At 36.7% G+C, this 15,790-nt stretch overlaps 4 protein-coding genes across 8 annotated transcripts; 3 read left to right on the plus strand and 1 right to left on the minus strand.

Moving 5' to 3' along the window:
- LOC105163329 (V-type proton ATPase subunit F) lies at positions 2-2,839 on the plus strand. Of its 2 annotated transcripts, none has more exons than XM_011081642.2 (5): positions 2-107; positions 252-344; positions 1,251-1,332; positions 2,222-2,304; positions 2,400-2,839. In XM_011081642.2, the coding sequence occupies exons 2-5, from the start codon at positions 282-284 to the stop codon at positions 2,562-2,564; spliced, it is 393 nt and encodes a 130-aa protein (XP_011079944.1). In that variant the 5' UTR covers positions 2-107; positions 252-281; the 3' UTR covers positions 2,565-2,839. The 2 variants fall into 2 exon arrangements, with proteins under 2 accessions (XP_011079944.1, XP_011079945.1); XM_011081643.2 differs by having other exon boundaries at positions 258-344.
- LOC105163328 (tryptophan synthase alpha chain) lies at positions 2,970-7,199 on the minus strand. Its single transcript, XM_011081640.2, has 9 exons — positions 6,958-7,199; positions 6,112-6,258; positions 5,918-5,983; positions 5,481-5,589; positions 5,048-5,124; positions 4,364-4,441; positions 3,836-3,913; positions 3,492-3,551; positions 2,970-3,382 (listed from the first exon to the last, which is right to left on the minus strand). The coding sequence occupies exons 1-9, from the start codon at positions 7,132-7,134 to the stop codon at positions 3,248-3,250; spliced, it is 927 nt and encodes a 308-aa protein (XP_011079942.1). The 5' UTR covers positions 7,135-7,199; the 3' UTR covers positions 2,970-3,247.
- On the plus strand, positions 8,133-10,646 carry LOC105163327 (sec-independent protein translocase protein TatB). Of its 3 annotated transcripts, none has more exons than XM_011081637.2 (7): positions 8,133-8,291; positions 8,522-8,643; positions 8,926-9,064; positions 9,151-9,227; positions 9,307-9,499; positions 9,731-9,844; positions 10,248-10,646. In XM_011081637.2, the coding sequence occupies exons 1-6, from the start codon at positions 8,231-8,233 to the stop codon at positions 9,838-9,840; spliced, it is 702 nt and encodes a 233-aa protein (XP_011079939.1). In that variant the 5' UTR covers positions 8,133-8,230; the 3' UTR covers positions 9,841-9,844; positions 10,248-10,646. The 3 variants fall into 3 exon arrangements, with proteins under 3 accessions (XP_011079939.1, XP_011079940.1, XP_020550033.1); XM_011081638.2 differs by having other exon boundaries at positions 8,234-8,368; XM_020694374.1 differs by lacking the exon at positions 8,133-8,291 and having other exon boundaries at positions 8,916-9,064.
- On the plus strand, positions 12,058-15,469 carry LOC105163330 (transcription factor UNE12). 2 transcript variants are annotated; one of them, XM_020694617.1, is made up of 6 exons: positions 12,058-12,720; positions 13,133-13,252; positions 13,570-13,635; positions 13,791-13,856; positions 14,502-14,579; positions 14,684-15,469. In XM_020694617.1, the coding sequence occupies exons 1-6, from the start codon at positions 12,307-12,309 to the stop codon at positions 14,873-14,875; spliced, it is 936 nt and encodes a 311-aa protein (XP_020550276.1). In that variant the 5' UTR covers positions 12,058-12,306; the 3' UTR covers positions 14,876-15,469. The 2 variants fall into 2 exon arrangements, with proteins under 2 accessions (XP_020550276.1, XP_011079946.1); XM_011081644.2 differs by having other exon boundaries at positions 12,061-12,720; positions 14,680-15,469.

The following is a 15,790-nucleotide window of genomic DNA, read 5'->3' on the forward strand; positions in this document are numbered from 1 at the left end:
ATTTATTTCTGATTTACTTCTTTTTGTTTATTCTGTTCATTATTGGTGTTCAACTTCTCAAAATCTCTCTTCTCACGATCTGAACTCAATTCCGAACTCTCCAAAAGGTGAGATATGTTCGAGAAATATTCTGATTGATTTTTGATTGGGTTTCACTATCATGGATTACGATAAAGTTCTGTGAAACGAAAATTTTCTGCGTTTAGTTTTTGATTTAATTAATATATATCCGCTTTCTGCTTCTTTACAAGGTTCAGCATTCGTTGGGATTTCTGGTATCAATGGCAAACAGAGCTCAGATCCGGACAAGCAGTTCAGCGCTCATAGCCATGATCGCTGATGAGGTACCAATTGAAGTTTTCTATTGACTTTCTGGACCAGGTTTTCTCACTTTATGTGGTTGTTGGTTATTTGTCTGCTTTATCGTTTGTCTTCAGGATATGTTTGGTCGTTTTTTTTCTTTTCAGTTGTTTCAAGTACTTGAGTTAGTTGATTATAGATTGAGAAAAGAATCGGGTAATTTCCCTGTAGTTTGATGACTATTATGAGAGCATATTCATCAAGTGGTGTAGCTTTTTGGTCTACATATTTTGCTTTTATCCATGAGATGCAGAAATTCCAACCATCTCCTTACACCATTCCTGGGGTTTGATTTCTTCTCCAACTGCTGTTGTCATAGGTTGATTACCTTGATCTAAGTTTTTATGAGAGAAGGTGCTACATAGTTGGGTCGATTGGTACCATATGAAGTCTGATTTTAAGTGCAAAGTTCATATCAATCTCACGCCCTACTTGGCTTCAAATGCTGTATCAGGCAGTTGAAAACGTGAGCTATTTTCAATCAATTTATTAATTGCACGTGCTGTAAAACTTGCGTTCCGTCTGAGCTAACTTGATGACTCTATAAGTTCTATTTGCTGACTCAATACTACTAGCTGTAAGGTGTATACCCATTGTGATCCGGTGCCTTGGCAAATGCAAGTTTGGCCGATGTGAAAACCATATTTCCCTCTCCTTTTTCATCAATGTGACAAGGGAAAAATAGAATGACCCGTAAATTGGCTGCCTCAACCATCTGATATTTCTCCAAATTTCTCTTCTCCTTTTCGGGCCTTTTTTATACGAAGATTATGATACAGATTTAGGTGTTAGACTACTTGATGAGTTAATTCTTCTTAAGCAAGTTGGTTAACTTATTTGCAACTCGTACATCATTTGATGAATTTCACTGATGACCCTTGTTCATGTAGGACACTATCACTGGGTTTTTGCTAGCTGGAGTTGGTAATGTTGATCTAAGGAGGAAAACAAATTACCTCATTGTGGACTCAAGTATGTCTGATGCCTGTTCTCTTAATTATTTTTATCAGAATAATTACTATAATTCATTCAATTCTTTGGCTCAGCTCATGATACAATCACTTCCATCTATTGTAGTTTTCAATTCTGTTTATGTAATTGGAAAGTATAATTTGAGATTACATAGCAAACAAGATGATGTGCCAAAGTATGAAAATGTTTTGAATAGAATTGGACATCAAGGTAGAGGCTTGTGGAATACAAGACAAGTTAGTCTTTAGTATAATTGATGGTCTTCTGGTGTTTGAGAGCCTTTTGCTTGGCATTGTTCATGAAGTGCTGGGGTGTTGATAGGTTTTTAATGTAGACTTGACTGGCAGGTTGCTGCTGCTTATTTCAAGTCTAGTTATCTTGGCATACTAGATAGTTGTGGTTGGCATGAATATATTGACAAACATAAAAAATTGTATTGATTTTGATAGGCTGTGATACCTCAGGTCAGGTATATAATTATGCTATGTTCTTCTCTAACCTAGCTTTTTTACTATCTGAACATACCATGAACTCTAGAGTTGTATGATTAGTAATATAAGCAGAAGAGAGGAAATTTATGTGCAACTAAAAGTTGTACTTTTCTGTCTTAGCATATCTACTACTCAGCACTTCAGTAGTTGTTAAGCTAGCCTCAAATAATTGGACACAGGTCTTTGTGATCATTTCGGTATATTTAAAGCCCAGAAGATGGAACAAACACAATATACTTCGCTTTCTCTGAACATAGTGCAAAAAAGCTGTGTGTCGATAAAGTGGTCTCAGAATATGCCCACCCTAAGAAAGATGGTCTTGTCTTGTATTTGGTTTTCAGTTGAGTATTTGTCATTATGTTCAATTGGCTCATTGATGTTTCTTGCTTTTGGTTTAGAAACAACGGTGAAACAGATTGAAGATGCATTCAAAGAATTCACAACAAGAGAAGACATAGCAATAGTGTTGATCAGCCAATATGTAAGTTTTCAGTTTTCTTTATTCGCTTGTTTCTTAATCCTAACTACTATAAATTGTCCCTTGTGGCGCTGATAACATCTTTTCGTCCATTTCAGGTTGCAAATATGGTAAGGTTTTTGGTAGACAGCTATAACAAACCAATCCCAGCAATCCTGGAGATTCCTTCCAAGGATCATCCGTATGACCCTGCACACGACTCTGTTCTTTCAAGAGTGAAGTACCTCTTCTCTACCGAATCAGTGGCATCTGGAAGGCGTTAAAATATTGCCTAAATTATTTGTTCGCACTATTATCTTAATTGTTGAGATGACACTACCTGTGTGTGTATTTCTGAGTGCTATTACTTTGCCCTTTTAGTTATTTATGACAAGTTTTCACATGAATCTTTGCTTTTGGGCATTTCAAGGACACAAGATAATCTTGAGCTTACATAATTGGGAGACAAGTGATGGCATGTTTATCCGTTAGCAAGTGTAATAATTATCCCCCAACATTCTTTTATGCAGCTTGCAAATAGACGATGATTTTTTTCTCACTTGTAGTCATATATTCATGTGATGCATATGGGCATATGTATATGGTAACCATTGGGCGTCCCATAGTGATCGTGCACTGGTCACGCTTACATAGAATGGGAAGAAAGAGGAGAGGAAGAACGATAAGAAATTGGCGCAATGGTGGACAACACCAAAGCTAAGATCTGGAAAAATATTGTTCTTTTTGTGTCCAACGATCTGAAAATTGTATTGAAGTAAGAAGTCTAACAACAAACCCTATTTTTACGAAAACAATTTTGATATTGATTAATGGAGGCCACCAAATAACGCGGCTGTGGATTCAAGAAGTTCATGACCTGTGATGCTACGGAGATCCAAAACCCTCGACCCTGTTTCACTGCATCTGGGAAGCCCGGTTTCAGGATAAGGTGCAAAAGCAGAATTGATCATAACAGTGCAGATTTTAGGCTTTTAGTGAACGCTTCTAGTTCGTTTAAGCCTTCTTCAGGAGATTTGGCTTCACCCAGTATTTTTACCATGGCACTACCAACAATTACTCCATCTGCTCCCCAACTAGCTACCTGAAAGAGTGATGCTTAAATATATTAGCTGCCAGCATCAAACCATTCAACTTTAATGCCTAAACTTGGAAATACTTCACGTTAAACAGTCTACACATTCACGACTGACCTGTTTAACATGCTCAGGTTTTGATATGCCAAAACCAACTGCCACTGGCTTGTTTGTTACCTGAATGTGAGAGAGATAGAGAGAATTGAAAGAAAGAACAAAAGAAAAGAAAATGTCAGCTATACAGGAACTGCTAATTTCTCATAGGTTGACGAACTTTAAATCATGATTGCCTCAGATACTTCATCTACATTGAAGACAAAGCCAAACAAAAATAAACAGAGAAGAGGTATGATAAAACCTGTGGTGGTGATTTTCACAAACCAAACTGGCAACAACAGTCAGTAGAGCTACTAAAAATGTCTAGTTAGGGGTCAAACTAATGAGATAAGAAACATATTTACCTCCTTAATTTCTTGTAGAAGAGATTGAACCTTTTCACTGACAGATGCTCGTGCTCCAGTAACTCCCACTGCACTCACCTATTGATATATTAAGAAGAAAAATAGATCAACTTGGGCAAAGTGGAAAAGAGATGTGAATTTGAAAATTTTAAAATTTCTTCTGCATTCAGCTGGACCTTCCCCAGCGCGCCAGTGTTTGAACTGAGATTTGCTCAGAACAGAAAACACCCATCGATGAGGATTTGAAAGCAAGCATTAAATTTTGAGCAGTACAGCACACAGGAGCTCGTCAAGCTAACAATGTTAATAAATACCCAGTTGCAAAACAGTAGGAAACAAAATGATGAGTCTGAAAGATCTACATAGGAAGAGTTTTGTGACCAAAGCCAAGAAATGAAGTCACTTTTTTAGCCTCATTTAGGGGTATAAACTGGCAATGGAAGCATGAAGAAGAAACAGGAAAAAGCAAGATACTGATCTAGACGTCCACAGATAACCCCTGTTCCAAAAAGGAAGTAGGAACCTTACAAGATAGACAAATCCTTCTGAAGCTTCAACAATAGCTTTCATTCGTATTGTTGGAGTAGTGGGTGTTGTGAGCAGCACCTGAAATGGCAAACTAGAATCAATCATACACAGAACTAAGGCCATCAGTGCACTGAATGAAAACAGTTCAATTAATCAATGCAGTGATATCTTGATAATACAGATTGCCACCCAACATGATGTGTTTCCCTATGACAAAGTATCATAAAGTATTTCTCAAGATCTTGTTGCTACTTTTCCTGACACCGATAGTTTATTTCCATATGTATCCATGATTCTTGCAGAAAATTTAAGCTACAAACCCACAACCTGTGCTGATGGATAGCATCACGAGATTATCAAAAGTAAGGTAAAAGTTTCCAATTTCAAAGACCACTTATTATCTTGAATAATTTCTTGAAATCCAAACCAAACTTTTACAATTTATCTTTAAATTTTCGTGCAAACAGAAAATGATTAAACCACTGACATATTTGAGCTTCATGATTATCCTAAGAAATTACAGGAACATAAGTATTGACTTTCTACCACGATGCCTGGGGCAATTTCTTTAATCATGAAACAGGTTTCCAGGTGACGTCAGGTGATCACCACTAGCAAACATATGAAGCAAACTCTGGATTTCAAAAAAATCAAGGTAGGAATTAAACTGTTAGGAAAGCCAACCAGTTCTATATTATTATTACTAGCTTCCTTTCTCAATATCTCAGTCTCCTCCAGAGGTACATCCGGCACAACAAGTCCTGCAAACAATAAACTCCTAGATAAAATTCGATTTATGTAGTTGCAAAAAATGTGCCATAATTCAAGAGAGGAGGCAAAGCTGTAAAATAATCGAATGGACTATAGAAGGATATCGTGGCATTGATTCAAATATTAGATCGAGCAATCAATTTACTGATATGAAACTTGAAACTGTTCTTGCGCTTAACCATAAACCTAGTCCCATGCCATGCTTTTTCACAAAGTCTTGTTATGGTAGAATGATCGCATGTATGGTGAACAGACTAAAAACCTTAAAATGGGATCTTTGCCAAATAAGATAAATTCTCTATTCTATGTTAAAAAATGGGAGGATGTGAAGTGTAAGGACAATTACCATGTATTCCAGTATCTTTCAAAGTGGTCATGAATTTTTCTGTGCCGCGCTTGAGTATTGGATTATAATATGAGAATAGTGCGACTGGACAAGATAATTGAGGTACCACCTTTCAAGAAGCAAAAAATGGTTATCCTAAGAAACTGTAATATAAAAATATGCTCAAAAGGTTGGTAAGGGTTTGCTAAGCTATAGAAAAACAAAATACATCTAGCAACAATGAGCATTGAACAAGGTTTCGTGTCCCAAAAAGTTCTTGATGATAGTTCATGAAGACCCAAACGAACCATTAAAGAAGTGTCACTATAAAGCGTCAGATTTGTGTGGTTAAGGTACATCAAGAAAGACAAAGCCAGGAAAATGTAACCTCGCTTCATTACCATGCTAAACAGCATCTTCTAATCACTTTTGTGGCTTAAATAAAAACCGTAACTTACTTCCTTCAACATTGCAATGATTTTATCGAAATTGGTTCCTCTGGCTAATGAACGTGTGGCAGCAGCCTGTGAAAAGAAATAAGAAAGAATTAACTTTTTGATAAATAACACAAAAGAAAACTTCTACAGTAGATTATTCACACACCATGTTAAATACATTCTAAGATAAAATTTCCTTTCACCACATTTCAAACCTGGATAACAGGACCGTCAGCCAAAGGGTCTGAATAAGGCACTCCTAATTCAATAATGTCTGAGCCGCATGAGTCAAGGACTTTCAGCGCTTCTGCGGTGGTTGGAAGGTCAGGATCACCGGCTGTGATATACGGAATGAATGCCACCTTTTTACACCAAAAGCATGGTTATAAATGTAAACATTGAGAAAATGAAATATCCATTTCTGAAAATTCCAAATTCTTTAAATTAATGCAGTAATGTACAGTACAACCAATAACACATTCTTGAAAGAGTATTAATCAACTGTTTAGTCAAAAATAGAATTATCAATATCAATCACATGTCTATATACACAATAATTAAACAAAACTTATGATCACACTTTCTATGTGAAAATTGAGCCGTTATCTCTTTCATTTAATTTTGTCCCAAGTGACCTTTCTTTGCTCATTTTTCAGGGGAGATGTTTATTTTCAATCAATTTACAGAATCAGAATGAATAATGACTTCAAGATGCCACTTTTGCTCCATAAATTGCATTACAAGAAAATAAGTAATGGTTAAACAACCGAAATCTATAACTGAGGAAAAGCCACCAAAATCTGCTAGCAACAAAACAAAACCATCCAATTAACAGACCCATTAACAACATTAACAAAAACCAAAACAAATCATCATCAACAGAAATTTGCTTCAGCGCCACTGAAAATTCTCCAGACATAACCAACTAAAACAAAAGTCCCCTCACCCCAAACCCCAGACAGACACCAGATAATCATAAATAAAAATTACTTTCGCTGTTCAAATCAAAATAGACTAGAAGATGAAAAAAAAGAAAACAACAAAAGAAGATGAATTCATACTTTTCCCTTTTGTTTTAATCTTGAGAAAGTCTCAGAGAGCCCAACAGTTGGAGCAGCTGCGAGAGTGGCCATGGGGGGCTTACATTTGAATGCTCTGTTGGTTGAAGAACGGCACTGTATCACATTGTAATTGTTCTTGAGTCGGAGGAAGCAAGTTGTCTGCAGAGCAGCGGCCATTTCCAACAAGTAATCTTCAAACCTCGTTTTCTTGTGTTCAGTTGCTTTCTAACATATACTTCGACATGAAATTAGGGATATATATACACACTTAATCCGCAATTGACAAGTTGATATATGTATTTAATTATTTAAAAAAAAATATAATAAATACTGAAACAATTAGATTTGATTATTTTACCAGAGAATCAATTCAATCGGAATACGAATATGTGGTAAATTAGTTTGTTTACTTATTAGGCATTTTCAAAAATTATTGATTACATTCTATAATTATCAAATTGAATTATTCGATTTTCAATTTCAGATTAAATACTAAAAATTCATTTGAATTCAATTGGTTATACACAATGAATTAAATTAAAACTATTCTAGTTTAATTTAATTATTAATAAAAAATTAAATTCTAATATAATCTTTAAATGGAAAAAAAATTAAAATAATTATATATACAACCCAACTCAATTTATTTACATTCATGATTGAGATTCTTCATCAATTACAAAATTAATTCTCAGTGAACTAACGAAGGTTTTTTCAATTACAAATATGTGGGTGTATCTCTAAGCAGTTTATTGTTTATTTATTTATTGTTAAATTATTAATATATTAAATTAATTTATAAATTTTAATATATTAAATATATAATGAATTGCATGATAATCAACAATCTTTAATTCAACTAATCTTATGTTGAGATAAAAATTCACAAAACAAATAAGCCCATTCTCTGTCCTTTTCTTTAAAATGTAAGTTTGAAATAAAGCCCGTTAATAGGCCCATCTATAGGCCCACCCATTTGAGTCAAACCCACTAATAAAGCCCATCTATAGGCCCACCCATTTGAGTCATACCGGCTAATAAAGCCCATCTACAGGCCCACCCATTTGAGCATACCAGCTAATAAAGCCCATCTATAGGCCCACCCATTTGAGTTAAACCCACTAATAAAGCCCATCTATAGGCTCACCCATTTGAGTCAAACCCACTAATAAAGCCCAATAGCCATAGACAGCTCACCAAACCATTCGCACTCTGTTTCTCTCCATTTCTTCTTCCCGGAAGATCCACCGGAGAATAAATCGCCGGAGTTAGAATGCTCGGAATTTCGTATGGTGAACTATTCCTCCTGCTGGGAGCTACGGCTGCTCTTATCGGTACACTCTCTCTGAAGTTTATGTCTCTCCGCGTATATAAGTTGCGCGTGATTGCTGTTATTTGAATTTCTGCCGAGGTTTGAATAATTACACGAAATTTTGCTCATTCTTTTTTCTATTTTATTGATTTGCGTAATTAGAGTAAGGCTTGATTTACATTTCGGACTATTTTATTATTGATGCGAAAACGTTTTTTTTTTATTATTATATTAAATTTGGTTGAAAATTAGGGCCAAAGGATCTGCCGATTATAGCTAGAACAGCGGGGAGGTTAGCTGGGCGTGCGATTGGATATGTTCAAATGGCACGTGGTCAATTCGAAAGCGTTATGCAGCAATCTCAAGCTCGCCAGGTTTTTGTCTTAGTGCGATTAAGTTCATCCTGGGGCTTAAAAGATATTTGTTAATGATATGTTCATTACATGTTTGCGTGAAGTGTTATTTGCTTTAGTTTTATGTGCGTGGATTTGATAAGCTGAATTGAGTGGTTCATTTCAGCGGGAATGCTGAAGATACTGTTACGCTCTCTGTTGTTAGCATTCAAATTCGCAATGTTATCCTCCATGCTTTAGATGTAGCATTATTTGTATACAATTGGATTTTTTAATATGAAAGCTTGAATTAGAATCTGGCAGGTGCATAAAGAACTGCAAGATACAATGGCTCAATTAGAAGCCATACGCCATGAAATTCGGTCCATCTCCTTCATGAATCCTGGTCCCTTGACAACAAGGCTAGTGGACAATATTGCTAGCCAACCACCCATTAAAAATGGTATCTCTTTGGGTAAAACTTATTGTGTTTTATTCAGATAGATCTTCTCGTTTTATGACTGACTTAGTTTCATTACTGGAATATAGTGGACAAGGAATCTTCAAAACCCACTGAAGAGGGCACAGTCAGAGTTGAGAGCACAGAGACTACTAGCATGGCCAAGGTAACTTCTAGTAATTAATACTATTTGTGATGTATACTCTGTTTTCCTTTTTAGTGAATGACATTGATAGTTCCTTAAGGATCACAGTTCAACAACCTCCCCACTTTCTGATATACATAGCCAAGCAACTGCATATGCAAGATTTGCTGAATCCACTCACTTAACTGCAAATTCCATGGATGAAGTTCTTAGTGAACTAAAGGATGATTCCGGTCAGTTCATTGTTCTTCCGATATCAGCTGAAAGTGCAAACTTGTTGCCCAGTCGAAAAGGTGATCGTTTTGAAGATTCTGTTCTGGGATTTTAATCTGTATGCATCTGTCTAGTTAGGAATATGCTGCAGTTATTTCTTTTCTTATTCTTCTGCCACTGTGTCATGCATGTCATGGAGCACATAAGTCAAGGTCTCCATCAAGATAGGGAATGCATTTTTTAGTGGTAATATTATGCAATTATTAGCTCCTGATGCTTTTTGAAGAACTTACTAGTGCGTTCTGTTTCAGATGACTTAAGGGGATCTGACATATTGTTGGAGGCAGTACTTGAGGAGGATGTGGCACGCAATGCAAAGAACTTTTTCTCTCAGGCTCAAAACCAAATAAAAAGTGAATGAATAGGTAGCATTCCCTCTTTCCATATTTTATCGGATTGACTTGTATCAGCCTTGGTTTTTTTCTCAAACTTATAGAAACAAATGGATGTGACACTCCTGTAGCCTAATATGTGAACATCATCACAACTAGTTGAGAGAAATGGCTTTAATCGTCTTAAATTTGGCCTGCATTTTGATAATACTAGAATTACATCATGCAAAATGTGAAACTAAGCATCAATCTTTGCACATTTGGCTTCAAATGGCTCAATTGCTCACTAGGTAAACATAATTAGAAGGATAGAAAAAGGCATATCATTCAAGACAGAACATCTCATTTGTTGTACACATTATTAGGTCTACATGTCATTTTTCTTGATGCTTCCGTCTTCTTTACCTTCATTGACCTCCCTCGAATCTAATTTCAGGAGCCAGATGTGGTGGCCTTCTGAAGGCTTGCAGCAGTCTCCTTTGTTTCTAGCTCTAACTGTAGGAGCCTGGAAGTGGAGTTTCTTCTCAAAGTAAAATGTGATGATAGTGAGAATCACAAAATATTAATTGTCAGTACCACCATCTCCACGTAAAACTGTAGTATCTATACTCTGGTGGGCTGGCTTCGATCAGGCTTATATTCGGGTACATGGAGACGTACTGTTTTCAAGTACATAATTAGCAATAGCTTAACTCCTTTTCTCCTTTGGGGCACTTGTAACTATATGTTTGATTAAAAATCACTCATGGCTAGGTTGGCATTCTAGCTTCAAACTTCTTGACGAAAATTCAAAGTTTTCATGCCATATGAGATAAATTAGAACAAGTTAAGGGAAGCTTTGACTGGCCAAGGATTTCCGAAACCTATCCGTCCAATTTTGAGTGCTAGGTTGAGTTGGTACAACTGCATAAAGCACAGCGAACCAACTTATTTTAATACCAAGTACAGTATGTTAAAGAAACATTCCTTTATAGGTACCAAAACACTGATAGCTTGTTTCCTTTCTCCATGAAGAATTCTCTCAACATGTAATAATACTCTAGAATCTATTACATAAGATTAGTTGGTTCTGATTCTAGGTGGAATCACATTCCACTTCTTTTTGCTTCGTCTACGATCTTTTACTTTATTTTGGATATTGTTTTAGGTTGGTTTATAAATTAGCACAGTTCATACGTACTTTTTCATAATTCGTACTCTTATCAAATACGCTGTCCACATCGCGAAATATGTAATCTTGTGGTATTGTGACAATTAATATCATTTACGTATATATAATTATTACCACATCGATAGAGAGATTATGTTCATGAACCCTCTTGTTTTCTGTGATCCTCCTACCAGTCAATAACCAGTGCTGCAACATTGGCAACTACCAAATTCTTTCCAAAGTCTGCCTTTGTGTCTACATCAGATTGCTGAAATTTTCCTCAAAGCTATGGAAATCTGAATCATGACCCTTTTGAATATGCAAGTCAAACTTGTGTCGGATTGTTTGCTGAGTATGAAATTGTTTAGCATGTGATAATGATGTCCCCACTTGATTTTAACATTGGTAATGGTCCACTAGTTTGACCCTTGCAAGTCTTGAAAACGATTTCCATCCAGTTTTTTTCAAAATAAGAGTTTGATTGGCAAGGTTTTTCCATCTGGAAGACTTTGGTGACATGAAGTTGGACTAAGTAGCACAATTTTGCTTTGTGATAGAAAATGGCTGGGAAAAGCTATGCCAAGGGTTTAAACCCATGTTTAGAGGAAAACTCTCAAGTCCAGAAAGGAAAGCACTAAAAGTAAAGCATAAAGTTGTTTTACTTTTAACGAGGGAAAAAAAATAATTAATGTTTCTTTAAAAAGATGAACGACCCAAAAATTATCATTAGGTCATCACTTTACCTAAAAGTTTAAGCGGTTGGATATAATAATTGTACTTTGTGTTACAAGTTAAATTGTATAAGGTGAAGTATAATATGTGATTTAACAGATTGGAGTGTTGAAGCCGTGATTGCTTGTGTTTTAATTTTAATGGAATGAAATTTGAGATGTTAGTATATAAGTGGAGAAAACTGTAATAAGAATATATATTAAACGGTTAATAGTGATATATATAAAGTTAATAAAAAAATCAAAGTATTAGTGATTTGATGTATATAAATATAATATAATATAATAAATTGAGGGTGTGGAGAAATTAAGAGGAAAAAATATTGGAAATGAAGAAAAATGGGTAGAGAAGTAAAAATGAGGAAAAGTGGAATCATTTTTAAGGGGAAGGCGAGAAAAAGGGGCACCCGCTTTTCCGCTCCCCCCTCTCTTTTCTTCTCACTCTCTGCTCTCTGCTGCTGAAAACAAAGTTGAACAGAGAAAGCTGCTACTCTCCCTCTCTCTCTCTCTCTAACACACGTCAATACGTACATACGCTCACTCTAGAGCGCCTATACACACACACACATATATATATAAATTTGTATTGAGTGTTCTCAATTGTTTGCCATCGAATGCAATTGTGTATTGCCAATTTAAACGATTCCAGTTCAGACCTGAATCGCTCCATGGCCAACAATCCAGGTGAAACCCCCTCCGACGACTTTCTCGAGCAGATTTTAGGGTTTCCGAGCTATGCCGCCGGAGCCGACGCCAACTTGGCTGGTAACGAGGCTGCCATGATGCTGCAGCTTGGCTCGGGCGATGGCGCGTCTCACTTGGGTGCTATGGGGATGGGGCTTGGAGTTGGTATGGGGGGTGCATACGGTGTTGGAGTTGGAGTTGGAGTTGGAAGTGGAGGTGGGGGGTTTCCGTTGGGGTTGAGCCTAGAGCAAGGGAAAGCAGGGTTTAACGATGTATCTGGGAGTGGGAAGAGGTTCCTCCGTGACGATCTTGTTGATTCCCGCGCATCCTCTTCTGCTAGACCGGTAACCTTTTGAGAAATCTGTTTGCGAATTTGGCAACGTTTAATCAATTAGGGATAGTTGGGAATTTGGGGTGAAATTACTGCTCCGGTATCTTTCATATTTTAAAGCTCAAACGTTGTATAGTAGATGACCATGGTAAGTTAGCCGTTACGATAACAGTAATTTAAAAAATGCTGTAGTTCAAGAAGTGAATACCACTCAATCAATTGTTTCTGGGGAATTCTGAAAATACACTAGGGGATAATTATGAATTTCAGTTTTTGTTTAGGCGGTTTGCCCACTTCTGGGGTTGGTTGATTGGTGTAGCTCGAAATTTAAGGCGGATGCGTACTTATTATTATTACTATTATTATTATGTCCTGCTGTGGATGTCGTCAGCAACCCACTATAGATTATCGTTTTACCTTCACAGGGTTTTCATGGGCAGTCAATGACAAATACAGCTCCTGCAGCGCCTCATCCACCTGCAATTCGGCCAAGGGTACGAGCTAGACGAGGCCAAGCAACGGACCCACACAGCATAGCAGAGCGGGTATGCATAACTGATTCCACAAAATGGTTTTAGAATTGGTACTCTTATATGGATTTTCTCTAATAATTCTTGTAAAAGGATGAATTCTTGGATTAATCAACAGTACATTCTGTTTCTAGTAAGAGTAAAATATCTCTGTTTTGGTCCCTTGGGGATAACAGTCATGGCGAAATCTCTTAACATTCATTATTATTGCAAAAGAATAAACTTTCTCAGGCTTAATTTGAATGATTGCATGATTTGGTTTAATGCAATAATGAAACTGCATAATTTGAAAATAAAAGTATATGATTGGATATTTTCTTCTCTTATTACAGTTGCGGCGAGAAAGAATAGCAGAAAGAATAAGGGCATTGCAAGAGTTAGTTCCCAGTGTTAACAAGGTAAGCTTTCTCTCTGCCATTGTGTATAGCATTTTTTAGTACTTTAAATTCTATTTTTGGGTGAAATAAAAAGAATCAGATTTTGAACTTCTTTAATGTGCCTTGTCCATGTTTTTATAATTAGAGCTCATACTCTACCTGAAATTTTTGTGCAGACTGATAGAGCAGCTATGCTTGATGAAATTGTGGATTATGTGAAGTTCTTGAGACTCCAAGTGAAGGTAAACCAGTATAAGTCTAACTTTTACTTGATTAAGATGCAAATATGTTGTGAATATTTAGCAAGGATGTCCCCGTATATGCATGGGTAGCATCTAATGGGTGTTTTACAACTGCCTCCTGCATTGCTTTTTATTTTATGATACTGGATCACTAAACTTTTTGCATCAAAAGAAAGCTTCAGCCATTTCCAGCTAATATGTTTATTGGCAGGCAACTCTTTACTCCCTAACACTTTCATTGTTGTCAAATTTACTCTTAATCATAATCCTCAAACATCTTCTGTAATATAATTGTTAAAACACTATCGTATTACCATTGGATGTCAGTTGTTTTCTTTTTTTTTTTTTTTAATGTCTTGTGATGTCCATGCGTAAATTGGGTTAAATGGCTAAATCTAGTACCATGATATGATATTTTATAGCATTGAAAACCATGAAAACTTCGATGCAAGATACAACCATCTTGTAAGAAGAGAATGGTTGGAAACAATTTCTATATTATCTTTCCTTTCGTATTAACTTGTCATGGCATGCATATCAATTGCCTGCTTCATTTTGCTGACCTAGCGTCTTAAAGCTGGGCTCCTGAGCATTTTTTGCATCACTTTGTTACATGTTTTTCTCATGTAAACCATCAATTTCCAGGTGTTGAGTATGAGCCGATTGGGAGGAGCGGGTGCTGTGGCTCCACTTGTGACAGATATCCCTATATCATCAATAGAGGTATCTGATCCAAAAAGGAAAAAAAAAAAAAAAAGCATGATTTTTCACATGAAATTTTCTATACGCTTTCTAATATCATCACTGTGGCTTATTCCCGAAGGAAGAAAGTGGCGATGGTGGAAGAGCTCAGCCAGCCTGGGAGAAGTGGTCAAATGATGGTACAGAACGGCAAGTCGCCAAGCTTATGGAAGAAAATGTTGGGGCTGCCATGCAACTTCTTCAATCCAAGGCACTCTGCATTATGCCCATATCCCTTGCCTCAGCTATCTACCACACACAACCTCGCGACACTGTGACACTTGCGAAACCCGAGTCCAGCCCCCCATCATAATCCTCCAACAGAAGTCATCCTTTAGTCCTATCCAATCCAGACTCTTCCTAATTTGACTCCCTTTTGTTTGAAATCTGACTCCACAATCCACCTCTACCTTATTCAAAGGCTTGGTTGACACTGCATGTTAAGGATAATGGAAATCTCCTTACTCGGTTGGAGCAGCGGAGAAAATGTCAAACTTCAGACTTCTTGATATGCAGTTCTTGTTGCACCTCAGTGGTGGGACCATAGGGGCTGGTGGTTAGTGATGAAAGCACTTTGGTATCAAGGGAACAGTTTCCACTAGTGGATTTTGGGACCCTTCAAAGGGATTAATGCGTGTATATTATAATTGTAGTGTTGTTTTCAATGCAAGTGGAGAAGGATAGTTAGACTAAATAATGGTTATTTTCTACCAGAAAGTAAAAGATTTTAGTCCAAGAGAAATCATTTTGTACCATTGGTCTGTAGACTTAGTGGATTGGTTTCTGAAGGTAATCGCACTTCGGTTTCTTTGTTCTTCTGTATCATCATTACTGTGCTACCACATTATCGCAGAGAGAATTTCACAGAGTAATAGAGCACAGTAGTAACTTGTCCAAATTTCCGGCAGCAAGAGGTGCATCCTCGTGTGCAATCTTTTGCGGTATGCATAGATATGCCGAGACCTACGGCTACCTGCATAGATATATCATATAACTGTCTTCCCAGGGTCTTAATGATGATGTTTAGAGCGTAAAGCGGATTAACCAAATTAAACGGGTTTTGTTATTACACACTCCTTTCTCCCTATGCAATTGGATCTGGAAAGGAATTTTGCAATATGAAGGAACCATCCAATCGTGCAGGTCTATGAATTGAACTGCAGGATCCGTCTTGATATTTCAGTAAGTTACAA

This window comes from Sesamum indicum, linkage group LG6 (assembly GCF_000512975.1).
Source record: "Sesamum indicum cultivar Zhongzhi No. 13 linkage group LG6, S_indicum_v1.0, whole genome shotgun sequence".
In the NCBI taxonomy this organism is placed as follows: domain Eukaryota; kingdom Viridiplantae; phylum Streptophyta; class Magnoliopsida; order Lamiales; family Pedaliaceae; genus Sesamum; species Sesamum indicum.

Coding starts and splice junctions, on each gene's coding strand:
- LOC105163329 (XM_011081642.2), top strand. CDS start 282: ATGGCAAACAGAGCTCAGATCCGGACAAGCAGTTCAGCGCTCATAGCC. Junction 1,333..2,221: donor TTACCTCATTGTGGACTCAA/GTATGTCTGATG, acceptor CTTTTGGTTTAG/AAACAACGGTGAAACAGATT. Junction 2,305..2,399: donor TAGTGTTGATCAGCCAATAT/GTAAGTTTTCAG, acceptor CGTCCATTTCAG/GTTGCAAATATGGTAAGGTT.
- LOC105163328 (XM_011081640.2), bottom strand. CDS start 7,134: ATGGCCGCTGCTCTGCAGACAACTTGCTTCCTCCGACTCAAGAACAAT. Junction 5,984..6,111: donor CTGACGGTCCTGTTATCCAG/GTTTGAAATGTG, acceptor TTCTTTTCACAG/GCTGCTGCCACACGTTCATT. Junction 3,383..3,491: donor AACCTGAGCATGTTAAACAG/GTCAGTCGTGAA, acceptor TCACTCTTTCAG/GTAGCTAGTTGGGGAGCAGA.
- LOC105163327 (XM_011081637.2), top strand. CDS start 8,231: ATGCTCGGAATTTCGTATGGTGAACTATTCCTCCTGCTGGGAGCTACG. Junction 8,292..8,521: donor AGCTACGGCTGCTCTTATCG/GTACACTCTCTC, acceptor GTTGAAAATTAG/GGCCAAAGGATCTGCCGATT. Junction 9,065..9,150: donor CCAACCACCCATTAAAAATG/GTATCTCTTTGG, acceptor ACTGGAATATAG/TGGACAAGGAATCTTCAAAA.
- LOC105163330 (XM_011081644.2), top strand. CDS start 12,307: ATGCAATTGTGTATTGCCAATTTAAACGATTCCAGTTCAGACCTGAAT. Junction 12,721..13,132: donor CATCCTCTTCTGCTAGACCG/GTAACCTTTTGA, acceptor TTACCTTCACAG/GGTTTTCATGGGCAGTCAAT. Junction 13,253..13,569: donor CACACAGCATAGCAGAGCGG/GTATGCATAACT, acceptor CTCTTATTACAG/TTGCGGCGAGAAAGAATAGC.